At 45.6% G+C, this 14743-nt stretch overlaps 2 protein-coding genes across 6 annotated transcripts in view; one reads left to right on the top strand and one right to left on the bottom strand.

Moving 5' to 3' along the window:
* The first annotated feature begins 1108 nt into the window (after positions 1 to 1108).
* LOC101102680 (protein tyrosine phosphatase type IVA 1-like) lies at positions 1109 to 5999 on the top strand. The gene has a single exon (XM_042238350.2). The coding sequence runs from the start codon at positions 1109 to 1111 to the stop codon at positions 1628 to 1630; it is 522 nt and encodes a 173-aa protein (XP_042094284.1). The 3' UTR covers positions 1631 to 5999.
* A 2675-nt stretch (positions 6000 to 8674) lies between these two features.
* ME3 (malic enzyme 3) overlaps positions 8675 to 14743 on the bottom strand; it is a 224343-nt gene continuing 218274 nt past the window's right edge. For 2 of the 5 annotated variants that reach the window (XM_027959838.2, XM_060403863.1), the window contains 2 exons: positions 10538 to 10636; positions 8675 to 8912 (listed from right to left, as the gene is read on the bottom strand). In XM_027959838.2, coding sequence (XP_027815639.1) covers positions 8751 to 8912; positions 10538 to 10636 — 261 coding nt within the window. In that variant the 3' untranslated portion in view covers positions 8675 to 8750. Of the gene's footprint in view, positions 12190 to 14743 lie in introns of all 5 variants that reach the window. The other 3 variants (XM_042238349.2, XM_027959839.2, XM_060403862.1) reach the window with 3 other exon arrangements.

Here is a 14743-nt window from a genome sequence, read left to right as displayed (position 1 = left end):
TAAAACAAAATAATGTCTAAAAATAATGTAAATAGACAAGTTCTTTAAAGACAAAGTTTGTCAGACCGAATCTAAAAAGGGCCTAGCAATATGTCATGGCTAAAACATGAAGCCGTCGGAGGAAGCTACAGCAGAGCTTAACTGCTGCTAAGGGGTTCTTCCACTACCTTTCCTTTCCCACCTATCTCGGTTCGCCTCCGACTTGCTTCAGCCTCTCCCAGGTTTTGACCCGGTCCATTCCCGCCCCCAAGTCCCTCCTCAGCCCCTTTCCTCCGCGGCGGGAGGCGGGGAAGCGAGGAGGCTTAACGTCCAGCCCGTCTCCCTACACCAACCGGCTCGCTCTCCCAGGCGGCCGCGGTGATGTTGCCGGGGGGCGGGCCCCACACTGTCGCGCTCTATTTCTCGGCCCGCCTTTCCGCGATTGGTGAGGAAGAGCGTACGTCACGCTACCTATAAAAGGAAGGGTTTGTGACGCAGGCGCGCCTCGGGGAGCGCCGATTGGCTCTCTTGACGCGAACGCTCGGTGGAGGTCGGAGTCGTGCCGCCGTTCTCTCCGCGACGAGCGCCATTGCTCTCTCCTCTTCAGCCGACGCCACCGCCGCCTGTGCTGCGGGACCGGCTGTATGGTTAGGCCACAGTCTTTAATGAGTAAACTAAGTCCTTCCTGTGGTGGTGTTGGTCACGCATTTATGGAGTTTCTGAAGGTCCCCGGAGACTACTGCCAGGCACAGCACGACCTTCATGAGGAGAAGTGAACTGTAAAAATTCATCACTGCTCCACCCAGAAGCCCCCGTAGGAGCGTCACCCTGGACACAGACGTGTGTTCTTGAAACCATCGGAGCCTTTTACAAGAATTCCGACCCGGATGGGGTAAACCTCGGTGCTCTTCCTTTCCATTGACTCAGTCTTACTGAACTGAAGGATGGCTTCGTGTTAGGAGGTTCGTTTCATTTTCTCATTACTCCGAATTTCGTATCTAAAGCATTGAGAATTTCGAGTGGGGCATATTGGAGTAGACTTCAGTTTCTTTACATCATTTCTGCTTTCAGAAATTTAATTTTTTTTTCCCGTAACCGTATCGATTTTTTTTTTTTAAACTAAATTAACATGGCTCCACTGAACCGCCCAGCTCCTGTGGAAGTCACATACAGGAACATGAGATTTCTTATTACACACAATCCAACCAGTGCAACCTTAAGCAAATTCATAGAGGACCTTAAGAAGTACGGAGTTACGACAATAGTAAGAGTGTGTGAAGCAACTTATGACACTGCTCTGGTGGAGAAAGAAGGCATCCAGGTTTTGGATTGGCCCTTTGATGATGGTTCATCACCCTCTAACCAGATCGTGGATGACTGGTTACGTCTTTTAAACATTAAATTTCGGGAAGAACCTGGTTGTTGCATTGCTGTTCACTGTGTTGCAGGTCTTGGGAGAACTCCAGTGCTTGTCGCCCTGGCATTAATGGAAGGTGGAATGAAAAATGAAGAGGCGGTCCAGTTTATAAGACAAAAGCGGCGTGGAGCTTTTAACAGCAAGCAACTTTTATATTTGGAGAAATATCATTCTAAAATGCGGCTGCGCTTCAAAGACTCCAGTGGCCATAGAAACAACTGTTGCATTCAATAAAACTTGCCTGCCTCATGCTGTTGCCTTGGACACGGAACTTGAGACAGGACTTAATTTATCATATATATTAGCATAGGCGTAATGAAGGACAAGTCTAATGAAGCCTCCCATAGGAATACTGAAATGACACAAGCGTGACAAAATTGTAGCCTCTTTAGCTTACTACTATTCCCATGCCAGAAATAATATATAAGAAACAGATTAGGTACCAAAATACTCCTCAGCACAATACTGGGATATTTTTAGTATCATGTAGACTAAAAACCCAAAGAATTAAGAACAGCACTGTAAACCATATGAGGTTTATTCCTCTAGTCATCTCAAATATTGCAAGTAAGACCTTTATGGTTATTTATCTGCTCCTATGTTTACCACCGGACACGTGTACCTGTGTACATCAGGTTTGTGTGACAATTGATTCTGTTGAATTCTTACTAGGACTTACGGTGATTACTGTTTTTTTATAAATCTCATTTTGTGCTGTTGTGAAAGGCTCCAGTTTGAAAAAAAATCACATCTCTGAAAGTTCATGTAAAATATACATCATACAGAAACACGTGTGTGTTTGTAATATTTTTAGACAAAAAAAGCTTTAGAGTCAATCTGTTTACACTTGGGATGCAGTTTTGAAGGGGAGGGCCTGAAGACAGAATGGGAAGAGGCTATGGAAAATTTGTGCTAGAAATTCCATTTTGCCTTAATCTTGTGCAGGATGTATAGAATAGTTCCTTTTATTTAGTAAACTTTAAAAAGGGAAAGATACTTTGTAGCTAAAACATTTCTTAATTATAAAATTTTTGAATGTCTTGTAGTTCTTCAACACACCTATTGGAAGTTATTAACTATTTTTAAGTGTAGTATTTTTTCCTTGTCTTTTCAACCAAAATAGAAGAGAGTGTCTACTACCAAACTGATCAGACATCTAACATTTTATGATTTTGAACCGTTGTAACTTAATAGATACTTGATACTTTGTTTTATTATGGAATTCATAAAACAGTGGTATGTATCAAGGTTAGTTCAACCATAGATTCATAGTGTGTGGAAATGTAGTTCTGTGGGAGAAATAATTTGTTAGTATTTACCTTTCATCAGCTAGTACAAAAGCTTAAACATCTAAATAATGAATTCTAGGAGAGCGAGACAAACTAAGCAAGATGGTATAGCTGTGTCATTTTTAGTAAAAGTAGAAGCAAAGGCATGACTAGAGATAAAATCATTACTTAAAATTTCAAAAGTTCACTTCAACAGAAAGTTACAACAATTCTAAATTCTATGTATCAAATAACATGGTTCAGAAATCTACAAAGCAAACATGGAAAGAACCACAAGGAAAATGGACAAGTTTACCAGAATGATAGGAAATTTTATTATTTTTCTTTCAGAAACAGATCAAGTAGAGAAAAATTAGTAAAGATATAGATTTGAACAAAACAATAAGTTTGATCCCATGAACATAAGGACATTTCATCCAACAGTGAGCATCCATATTTTTCTAAGAGTATATGAAATATTAAATTTGACTGTATATAAGATCCTATATAGTTTCAGCAAAATTCTAAAACATTTGAATAACACAAGTTTTCTGACTACAATTAAATTAGAGAAAAAAGTAACATTGGAATTTTGAAAATCTGTGTCTAGAAACTTCCACTTCTAGACAGGATATAGTAGGTCATGGCAGCCCAACACCCTCTCTGCAACATCCATAAAAATATGGGTAGGTTTCAAGAATCATATGTTTAAAGATGTATGAGAGCTGTGAGAGCAGCATGGACTAGGTGAACAGGAATTCTGAACAGGAAGGAGTTCTCCTGAGGTGAGTGGCCGTTTTGTTTGCCGGGGGCATTTACTAGGACATATTTGCTGGGACATGGACTAAGGATCAGGCTTGGTTCTTGCAGCAGGGTCTCTACGGAGGGAAAAAGAAACCCAGTGAGGCTTCTCTTGTCACTTTGGGGCTGGTGCAACAGATTGGAAAATTGAGAGGTTTGGGCAGTTTCATGTTGCAGGTCAAGTTTCTCAGGAAACAGGTAGAGGTTTGCACTTGGAGGCTTACTGGAGCATCATCTCAACAACACTGTGACGGAGCAAGAGAACCAGCATGCTGCAGAAGCCGAATGGTGATACATACAGATGCAACAGTAGCATTAGCCAATCTCCCAGGGAGCTGTGAAGCTGGGATGGCCATTTAGGGATGTCCACAATTGTGGCAAGGGGCTTGGACCTTTGGACTCCAGTCATTAGATGCAGGCTGTCCCTGGGGATGAGGGTGTAACCTTGAATGAAGCATCATCTTTCAGTCAAGTGCAGCTCCCAGGGCAGCGCTGTGAGCCTGCAGCTGATAATACTGTTGGCGGCTGGCCATGAATGCGTGTTTTAGACCATGCGAGGGATCTGGGTGGTACCGCCACAGAATCCACAGGTACAGCCACTATACTGAAGGACACTTGCTGAGTTCTGGGACCAAGTATGAGAGGCTGGGGAGTTAGAATGAAGGTTTTTAAAAGATGGAGGGAAATTTCCCCCAACTTCGTAGTGCTTAGGAGACAAAGCCCTGCTAGAAGAGGTTCTAATTTTCCCCAACACTTAGACTGTTTCTCTCTTTTTTTTTTTATTATAGCCATTCTGGTGAGTGGGAAGTGGTATCTCATTGTAGTTTTAATTTTAATAAAACTAATGTTAAACATCTTTTCATGTACATGTTAGCCATTTGTAATATATCAACTCAAATATTTTACCCATTTTTTTCAGTTGGGTCTTGTCATCTTACTGAGTTGTAGAAGTTCCTTATATATTCTGACTCCAATGCCTTTATCAGACATATAATTTGCTAATACTATCTCCCAATCTGTTACCTGTCATTTTCTTTCCCTTAATGGTTTGTTTCAAAGTACAGAAGTTAAAAAATTTAATGAGGTACAATTTATCTATTTTCTCTTTTATGGATCATGCTTTTAAATTGTATCTAAGAATCTCTTCAATCAGTCACAAAGACTTTTTGGCTATGTTTTCTTCTAGAAATTGTACAGATTTTAGCTCTTACATTTAGATCTGTGGTCCATTTTGAGTTAATTTTTGTATATGGTGTGAAATAAATATCTCTTTCTCTATGTGTGTATATATATATTTACATGTGGATATCTAATTGTCCCCAGCATCATCTCTTCAAAAGACCATCCTTTCCTCCACTCAGTTACTTTGGTAACTGAAAAATCAACTTATCATAAATGAAGGACTCATTTCTGAATTCTCAACATTGTTTCATTGATCTATATGATTACACAGTCTTGATTATGGTAGCTTTATGGAAAGTTCTGAAATTGGATCATGTACATCATCCTTTTTCAGAAGTTTTTACTATTCTAAGTCCTTTGCATTTGCATATAAATTTTAGGATCAATGTGTCAATTTATACAAAAAATAGCCTGTAGGGATTTTGATAGGTATAGTGTTGAATTTATAAATAATTTGGAGAGAACTGCAACCTTGATAATATTGAATCTTAAACATGTACATGGAAAATTTCCCGTAAGTTTAGTTTCTATCTTCAATGTTTTATAGCTTTCATTGTGCAAGATTTGTACCTCTTAAATTACATATTTTTTTCTTGTGATGGTATTGTGAATGCACTGTTTTCTTAATTTTATTGCTAGTGTTCACTGCTAGTCTGTGGAAATATAGTTGATTTTTGTACATTGACTTTGCTTTCTACGAGCTTCCTAAACTCATTTGTTAGGAGAGAGAGAGAGGGAATGAGGAAGGGAGGGAGAAAGCAAAGCAAGTGCTGTTCTGTTTTTTGGCATTTTCTGCTTACAAGAATATGCCATCTGTAAATAAAAGCAGTTTTATTCTTTTTTCCCCCCAATCTGAATGCCTTTACTTTTTTTTTTTTTTTTAATTGAATTGGCTAGACCCTCCATGTTGACCAGAAGTGGTTCCAGATCTTAGGGAGAAAGTATTCATTCTTTCACCTTTAAGGATGATGTTAGCTGTTGGTTATTCATTAGGTTGAGGATATTCTCTTCTATTCTTAGTTTGTTGAAAGTTTTATCATAAAACAGGTGTTGGGTATTTTAAAATGCTTTTTTCCACATCCATTGACATGATCTGGTGGTTTGTGTCCTTCATTCTAGTAAGATCATGTACTATATTGATCAGTTTTTAAATGTTAAAACAACTTTGCATTCCTGAGATAAATTCCACTTGTTTGTTGTATTTAATTCTTTTATATTGATACATTTGGCTTGCTAATATTTTGTTTAGAATTTTGCATCTATATTCATGAGGGATATTGGTCTGCAGTTTTTGTGTGTTGCTTTTTATCTGGTTTTGACATCAGGGTAGTACCAGTATTATGGAATGATTTTGGAAGTATTCCAGTCTCCATTTTCTGAAAAAGTTTGTGAAGGATTGGTATTAGTTATACTTTAAATATTTGATAAAATTCACCCATGAAGAATTCTTGGCCTGGGCTTTTCTTGGTGGTAAGATTTTGAATTACTAATTCAATTCTTTGATTTTTTTATAGGTCTATTGATTTCTACTCTAATCTTTGCTTGCTTTGAATTCTGTTTGCTTTTCCTGTTGTAGTTTCTTAAGGAGAAACTTTGTTATTATTTTAGGACTTTCTCCCCCCCCACCCCATATTGGCATTTAAAGCTCTAAAATTTCCCTCTAGGCACTATTTTTAGCTGCTGCTGTTGCTAAGTCACTTTAGTTGTGTCCGACTCTGTGCAACCCCATAGACAGCAGCCCACCAGGTTCCCCCGTCCCTGGGATTCTCCAGGCAAGAACGCTGGAGTAGGTTGCCATTTCCTTCTCCAGTGTATGAAAGTGAAAAGTGAAAGGAAAGTCGCTCAGTTGTGTCTGACTCTTAGCGACCCCATGGACTTCAGCCCACCAGGTGCCTCTGTCCATGGGATTTTCCAGGCAAGCATACTGGAGTGGGGTGCCATCGCCTTCTCTGATTTTTAGCTATAACTCATTAATTTTTATTTTTCCTTATTTAATTCAACATATATAATTTATCTTGTGATTTCTTCTTACCATGACTTACTTAGAAATATACTGTTTAATTTCCAAAGAGTTGGAAACTTCCCATTTTCTTTTTTACTGTTGTTTATTTCTAATTTAGTTATTAACTCTATCCAAGAAGACAATGGCACCCCACTCCAGTACTCTTGCCTGGAAAATCCCATGGATGGAGCAGCCTGGTAGGCTGCAGTCCATGGGGTCGCTAAGTCAGACATGACTGAGCGACTTCACTTTCACCTTTCGCTTTCATGCATTGGAGAAGGAAATGGCAACCCACTCCAGTGTTCTTGCCTGGAGAATCCCAGGGACGTGGAGCCTGGTGGGCTGCCGTCTATGGGGTCGCACAGAGTCGGACATGACTGAAGTGACTTAGCAAGAAGACTTTCTGGAGTCAAATGTTTATTTGCCCTCCAATGATGAATGATGTCTCCAGGCAGAAAGCTGGTTGAACTGAAATGTAACAAAGGGCAGAGAAGCAGAGGGAAGGACTTTGCAGGCAGAGACCAAGCATGTGTAAGGGCACAGGCCTGAAAGCGCATGTGTTCAGTGCCAGCAAGATGATCCCTGTACTTGGAACACAGGAAATGTAATTATCTTCTTTTTGTTTCCATCAGTATAGCTAAGGTTGGTCATTTTAGTTGATCTTGTCAACCTGTTTTGGTTTCACTGATTTTCTCTACTGTTTTTCTTTTCTGTCACATTGAGCATAAAGAAGGTGCAGTTGGGATACAGAGGAAGTTGTGGGACAGGATGTAGAAAAGATAGGTGAAAGGCTCCCTGGTGTTCAGACTCCAGCTTCACTCTTCAGCCCCTCTTCTGATCATGGGAGCTTCTCAGTATGAGGCCACAGATTACAGAACAGGGATGTTTTCTCAGGGTATTCTTGGCTGAGCACCAGCACCCAGGAAGGAGGTGTTGGAAGAATTAGACCTAGGCAGGGGGTGATGTGATGTCTCTGCTAGTCACTCTTCCAGGATCCCAGGCGCCCCCCTGGCCTGTCACTGAGGGGTGGCACGTAGGGCCGGCTCATGGTGGGTAGTGGAGACCCTCAGGCTGAGCCGGCAGCAGGAGGGCAGACAGTGGTAGGTCTCTGGGCATTGACTGTTCTTTCCGGTGTCACTCAATGAAAGTGGAGGCTGGATGCTGCCATGCTGGTAGATGTTTAGCAGGGTCTTCCATTGTGGGGGCCACAAGCTCGTTCCCCCCCCCCCAACCCTCCCCAGGGCTCTGCTGGACACCAGGGAGGTGAAGGCTACGACCAAACCTGGTATAAGAGACACGCAGACTGACAGCCTTCTGTATGAAAGCTGTTCCAGTTTGCTGAATTACTTGAGAGTGTGAAGGCCTGGAGAGTTCATCCCTGAGTCAGGAACATGAAATCAAGTCTTCCCTCACGCTCCCCATGGTGCCCTTCCCCTCACAGCCTCTCTCCTGCCTTGGTTTGCTGCCCGTCCCCACCCACATTTCTCTGGTTTTCCTTTTGGTAATAACCACAAAGGCATGCCCACACTCAGCAGCCCATAGGGCAGTGACCATTTCTGACTTGTGACTTGCTTTGAGCCAGACACTCAGCCCTCACGCCCTCTGAGTCTTGGAGGGTGTGTATTTGTCCAGCAGAGACTGAACTCCCTGGTGGGTGGGTCGCCATGAAGCCTTCTCTTATGCCCTCATAGGAAGGATCCTCTCCCTTCTCTGAGCACACGACTTTTATCTGCAGTTCTTTCAGGGGCTTAACCACTTTCTCCCTGATGGCAAAATGCCTTGTTGCCCATATCTCATCTCCTCTACTAGACCCCAGACCTTGTCAAGGCAGATTCTAGATTTCCACAAGGTCTAGCCAAAAATTGGCAATTGGCAGATGAAGACATTCTTGGGAAGGAAGCCTGAGGAGGGTTACAGGAAAGTGAACCCAAGGCCTCCTTCAGGGACAAAGCTCTTACTCATCTTATGCCTGGGCCTCTCCCCTCACACCAGAAAGTTCAAAGGAAAAACACAATGACAAGGATGGCCATTTTTGAACCCATTTATATTGTCAGTGTTACCCTGGGCTTCATCCAGCCCTATCCCAGCCTTTGAGGTTGCATCAGATGGTCTGAATATTCATGGCTTCCTCAGGCCAAGTGTAGCTGTCCAGCGTAAAGGAGTCATATTCTGGAGTATAGACCAGGGACCTTACAAAAGCCTCCTTGTCCTCGGGCTCTGGGTAGTAGGAGGCCAGGTTGTGTTTGTACGCGAAGTCGAGGACCTAGGGAAAAATATGTGTGACTGAGGAACTGGCTCTAAGGAGGAGCCTGCCTGAAGACCCTCGCTTGGGAGCTTGTGGAAGGGGATACACCCGCGGCAGTGGCCCCTGAAGCCACTGGAGGGGAAGGAGCTAGAGCTTTCTGCCTCATAAGGGAGCTCTGACACAGTGGGATAAACATAGTCTGGGTCAAGAGGCTTCAGGCTAAAGTCTGCTTCTGCTTCCAACTGCCTGTGGGTCCTTTCTAGTGATGCCATCCTGGCTGAGCCTCAGTCCTCACATCTGTGAAGTGGGGGTAATGACAGCTTCCTCTGGCATGGTGTGAAGATAAGGCTAGGTAGCAGGCAAAAGTGTTCAGTGCCTGATACTTTGTCTCTCCTAAACGTGGCTTGAATTGGGAGAACAGCTTGGACAATGTTCTTTGGGTATTAGCTTTGGCTTCACAAGAGTATGAAGCTAAATATCCCTGAAAGGAACTGGACAGGGTGGAGCTGGACTATCAGCTGGACAGTTGGGCTTGAGGACAACAAGCCCCACAGTCTGATTCTGGAACCCACACAGGACAACTCTTGGGGAGTGCGTGCTGTCTGTCGTGCAATGCATTTTCTGAAATTACTCTTAAAACTTACAGAAAATGTAAAATATGTATTAATAGAAATAACGGTATAATAAACCCTCGTGTATTTGTCATCCAGATGCAACAATTATCAGTGTCAGGTCAGTCTTTAGGGTGCTATGTTCTGGTTCTCTGAATACCCATCATCTCTGCATCGTCTGTTGGGTGACATTTATACTTAGACTATTCCAAGAACTTGATCACCCCGTGGCCCAGCCATCCTGAGAGAAAGAGAAAGCATGAGCATCTACTCTGGCCAGAAAGGTGCCAAGAGTGGAGCTTTTTCAAGCTGTTCTCCTTTAATGTCCTCCAAAACTCTGGGAGGTGTTTAGTTGCTCAGTCCTGTCCAATTCTCTGCAACCCCGTGGACTGTAGCCCGCCAGGCTCCTCTGTCCATGGGAGTCTCCAGACAAGAATACTGGAGTGGTTTGCCATCTCCTTCTCCAGAGAATTTTCCCAACCCAAAGAGTTTTCCCAACCCAGGGATCGAACCCACATCTTCTGCTTGGCAGGTGGGTTCTTTACCACTGAGCCACCAGGGAAGACCCAAAACTCTGGGAGAGAGGAATTCTTTGGAAAAGAAGGAAACTGAGGCTCAGGGAGGTGCAGTGATTGTCCTGAGGAGCCTCTGCTGCTGACTGGCAGGGCTGGGACTCCACAGCCCAAGCTCTTTCCATGATGCTATGCAAGCTGACCTTTTTGTATAAATGGGCACTTATGATTCATTAAAAAAAAAATCCCACCCACGTTCTGGTCCACAAAACTATGGACTTTGATGGCCTTTCTGCCTGGTGTCTGAGGGGAAGTGCAGGAGCTTCCCAGAACTACCCTGAGTGGGTGTCGGGATGGGGCTCGAGCTCCAGGCCAGAGTGTGTCAGCAGCCTTTGGGGAGCAGGCAGTATAGGCCAGGGAGCCAGGACATGTCCAGCGCTGCCCTCCCTTCAGTCCCCCTAGAGTCAGAGGGAGCTGACAAATGCCGCTACCCGTGTTACGGGGGTGAGGAGCCCCTTACTTTGATGGCGATTCTCAGAGACACGTCTCGGATGGTGCTGAGGGGCGGGTACAGTCTCCCCTGTGACAGATGGTGTTCAGAGACCTCTTGGGCAATTTGCTGGGGAGAGACAAGGGAGAGGAGTAAGCTGATTTTCTGCCTTTCTAGAATAAGCCTGACCCAGTACACTGGAGACTCACCTTGCCCCTCACAGGTGGCCAGTCACTGCCGTTTCCGCTGTTGTCTTGCCACTTCATGGCCCTAGGGTGCTTAAAGCTTAGGCTTACAACAAGGACACATCCTTTATGTCCTTTGAGACTAGCTGAGGCTTAAAACAACATGAGGCGCTCTGAATTCTGAAGGAAAATCACTAGGGCCAAGATGAGTAAACTAGTGACTTGCAGAGCAGCTGGTAAAGAACCCACCTGCCAGTGCAGGAGATGCAAAGAGGTGGATTTGATCCCTGGGTCGGGAAGATCCCCTGCAGAAGGGAATTCCGACCCACTCTGGTATTCTTGCCTGCAGAATCCCATGGACAGAGGAGCCTGGTGGGTTACAGCCCCTGCGGTCGCAAAGAGTCGGACATGACTGGGCTAACTAAGCACACGTGCACAGAGCAGACTCCGGGACCCCCTTGGCTGGCCTAGCCTGTTGCCTTGTGACGCCTCAGTCCCTCGCTTCCTAAGCTCCAGCCCCTTCCACACACTTAGGAGCATCCTGGGCGTCCATCATGACCGTCCTGTGTCTCTGTATTCAGGGCTCCTTGATTCACCATCCCAGCCCTGGCCCCGGTGAGGACTGGCTGCTTCTCCACCGAGTGACCCCACAACGGGCAGTACCTGCTCCCTGCATAAATGCTCCGATCCTGCACCCTGGGACGCCCTCCCTGCTCCAGGGTTGCTCTCTGGGGGGCAGCCCTCCCCCGCGAGCCTCTTCCTCCTGCTGGGGGCCTGGTGCTCAGCCAGCCTTGCAGAACAGCCTCTTTGATGTGGCTCTGAGTGCACCCCCATCCCGCCTTCTTGTGTCAAGTTTCAATCTGGAGAAAAGCCACATGAGAAGTCTTGTGTCCCAGAACAGACCGGGAAAGGAGCTGGTCTTGCTTCAGAGTTGGGCAGACGGGAGGGACATGGGCCACATTTTCATGCTTGGCTTTCTCCTTTCCATTCACTCAGCCCAGCCTTCACAGAGCCCTGTGACTTGCCAGGCTCTGCACTAGGTGCAGAAGGGCATGGAGGAGAAGCCAGTCTTTTCCTTCCTGGAGGCTCAGTGGAAAATGAATGATTAGAGTGATGGCAAGGAGAGGGGACAGACAGGCACAGAGGAGGGCAGGGCCCAGCCCTCCAGGGGCCCCGCTGGTGGTCCAGTGGTTGAGACCCCATGCTTCTAGTACAGGGGGTTTTGTTGTTTAGTCGCTAAGTCATGTCTGACTCGTTTGGGACTCCATGGACTATAGTCTGCCAGGCTCCTTGTTCATGGACTTCTCCAGGCAAGAATACTGCAGTGGTTTGCCATCTCCTCCTCCAGGGGATCTTCCCAACCCAGGGATTGAACCTGAGTCTCCTGTGTTGGCAGGTAGATTCTTTCCCACTGAGCCACCAGGGAAGCCCTCCAGTGTGGGAGACATAGGTGGATGCAAGTTCAGTCCCTGGTCGAGGAACCAAGATCCTACATGCCTCGTGGTGAGGCAAAAAAAAAAAAAAGAAAGAAAGAAAGAAAATGAGGCAAGGCTGGTGACATGGGAGAGGAAGATGGAGCAGCTGAGGTAGAGGCAGGCAGCAGAGAGAGAAGGGTAAGACCCTGTTCAGAGAGAAGAGCCAGGCGCAAACTCACTCTTAATAAAAAAAAGGCGTCCAGAAGAAAAGACAGAAGCTAAGACCTGAAAGGCCAAGTATGAGTTCCTTGAAGATAGGAGAAAGGAATAGCACAGGAAAATTCTTGGAGAGGAGAGAGAGCATGACTGTGGAAAGGATGGATAGGCCGATGGCAGGGGGAGGGAAGGAGGGCCTGGGATGAACCGCATGAAGGGGTTTGGACTTTCCTGGGAGCACCAATGAGCCATATAAAAGTCTGAAGTTTAGGAGACAAGAGGGCCTGTTCCTGGCTTCGAAGGATCCTCTTTGTGGAGCTGTCAAGGATGGATTGATCAGGGGAAGCAGGATTCCCAGGGACAGATCTGCAGCTAGAAAGCTCCTGCAGTGACGAGTTAGATCGCAGTAGATGTGGTTGCTTCTAAGACGCTGGGCATTGCCCATGCTCTGATGCAGCTTCAAGGCAAATTGCCTGGGGCCCTCCTGGCACACTGCTCACAAGCCAGGTGACCCGGGGCAAGCAACTTAAACTCTCGGTGCCTGTTTCCTTGTCTAGAACACAGGGATGATCGCTGTATTTTACCCGGCTGTCAAGATGACATGAGACAGTGCATGTAAATCTCCTAAAATACATATTACTTTTTATATAGAGAAATCAGATGCAACTGAAGTTATCTTAATTTAAAAGCACCCTTTTCAGAAATGTAACCTGCCATGACTTTGAAGACCAGACTGTCAGCTCCAGGGAGGCAGGGGCCTTGTGCTCATAGCAAGTAACTGAGAAGTAGATTGAGGAGGGGTTCCTGCTTAATTCATGGACACTATTCCGGAAACTATGGAGCAGAACTGTCCCACAGCACGAGGTGGGGGTTGGGCAGATGTCTCTAGGGGTTGTAGAGGAAGGCTCTGGCAACCGTGTTTCTGCACAACAGGGAAACTGCTTGCAGGCCAACTCCAAGCAGAAAGTGACTCTTCCTATCCAGTGGGAGTTTCAGGCAGTTCTGCCCATGATCACCAAAGCACCACCACCACCAATCAGAGCAACCAGAAGAAATATAAACACAAGATACTTAGATAAGAGGGACAGAGAACCACAGCACAAAACCAGAGCTAGTGTGCACGAGGCTTGCGCAAGGCTGACGGGCCTCCAGGAGACATAGGAAGAAGGAACTTGGTGCGTGAAGCAGTTAGTTTCTTGGGGGGCTCATAGGAGCAGGGCTGGGTATGGCTGTGTGGAAGCCGTTCTGTGTCATGCTGGTTTAGGGCTCTCGCCAGTGCCCTGGTGAGAGGGGAACGCAGACACAGGCCAGAGATCACAGCTGAGCCTTTGGAGCTCACTGGGGATGAATGTATTTGATATCTGTTTATAGTTTTCAGAGTCCTTTGGACTGTAAGGAGATCAAACCAGTCAATCCTAAAGGAAATCAACCTGAATATTCACTGTAAGGGCTGATGCTGAAGCTAAAGCTCTAATACTTTGGCTATCTGATGTGTAGAGCTGACTCGTTGGAAAAGACCCTGATGCTGGGAAAGGTTGAAGGCAAAAGGAGAAAGGGGTGGCAGAGGATGAGATGGTTGGATGGCATCACCAACTCAATGGACATGAGTTTGAGCACACTCTGGGAGATAGTGGAGGACAGAGGAGCCTGGTGTGCTGCAGGCCACAGGGTCGCAAAGAGTCGGACACGACTGAATGATGACAACAACATAGTTCGGATTAGCTTAACTTTCCAACAGAAACATTTCTATTGCCGTGGTTCCGCAGAGTGAAGATAAATGTGAAGTGCCTGGTATTTAGTAAGCGACTGATAAATGTCAGCCACTGTAGCTGTTATTAAAAACCATTATTTTGAATGTGCGCTGTCATTCTCAGTGAATTGTTTCATTGTTTTCACTGTGTCCAGTAAAAAGCCCTTCTGGGAGCTTTTCTAGTAAGGTACCTGGGGCAGGTGTACACCCACATCTGTGCTCAAGATAGGGGTACTCAGAGCAGGCCAACCCAGCCTGCAACCTTCCTTATAGAAGGCTGCCCTGGTGGGGCTTATTTTGCTCCAGGTTACCAGTAACGTGGCCAGCACCCATGGTCGGAAGAATCGATTGCTTGTCATGGTTCATGAGCCCACTGTTTGAGGTGGCTTTGGTGACATTTCTGTTCTTGGCAGGCACACGAGTACTGCCGGGAGGCAGGGAGCCCCACCAGGTATGTCCCCTCAGTGCCAGGGCCTCCTGCCAACACCCCCTCCCACTGACTCTTTCTTACCCAGCTTTGCGCCCCTTAGAAACCCTGTGTGTGTTTTCAGAGACATTCAAGCCTCAAGGTGATCTTGAGAAGCTTGACATTGGAGCCCTTTGGAGAACCACTGAAGGACTTAGGGGGCAGGGAGCAGCAGAAACAAGACAAGGCGTCTTCAGGGACCAG

The sequence above is a fragment of the Ovis aries genome, chromosome 21, assembly GCF_016772045.2.
Source record: "Ovis aries strain OAR_USU_Benz2616 breed Rambouillet chromosome 21, ARS-UI_Ramb_v3.0, whole genome shotgun sequence".
In the NCBI taxonomy this organism is placed as follows: Eukaryota; Metazoa; Chordata; class Mammalia; order Artiodactyla; family Bovidae; genus Ovis; species Ovis aries.
The sequence above is the reverse complement of the archived record's forward strand: the minus strand, read 5'-3'. Positions and strand labels throughout refer to the sequence as shown.

Bases quoted from the DNA above. Each gene is read 5' to 3' on its own strand.
- LOC101102680 (XM_042238350.2), top strand. From the start codon at position 1,109: ATGGCTCCACTGAACCGCCCAGCTCCTGTGGAAGTCACATACAGGAAC.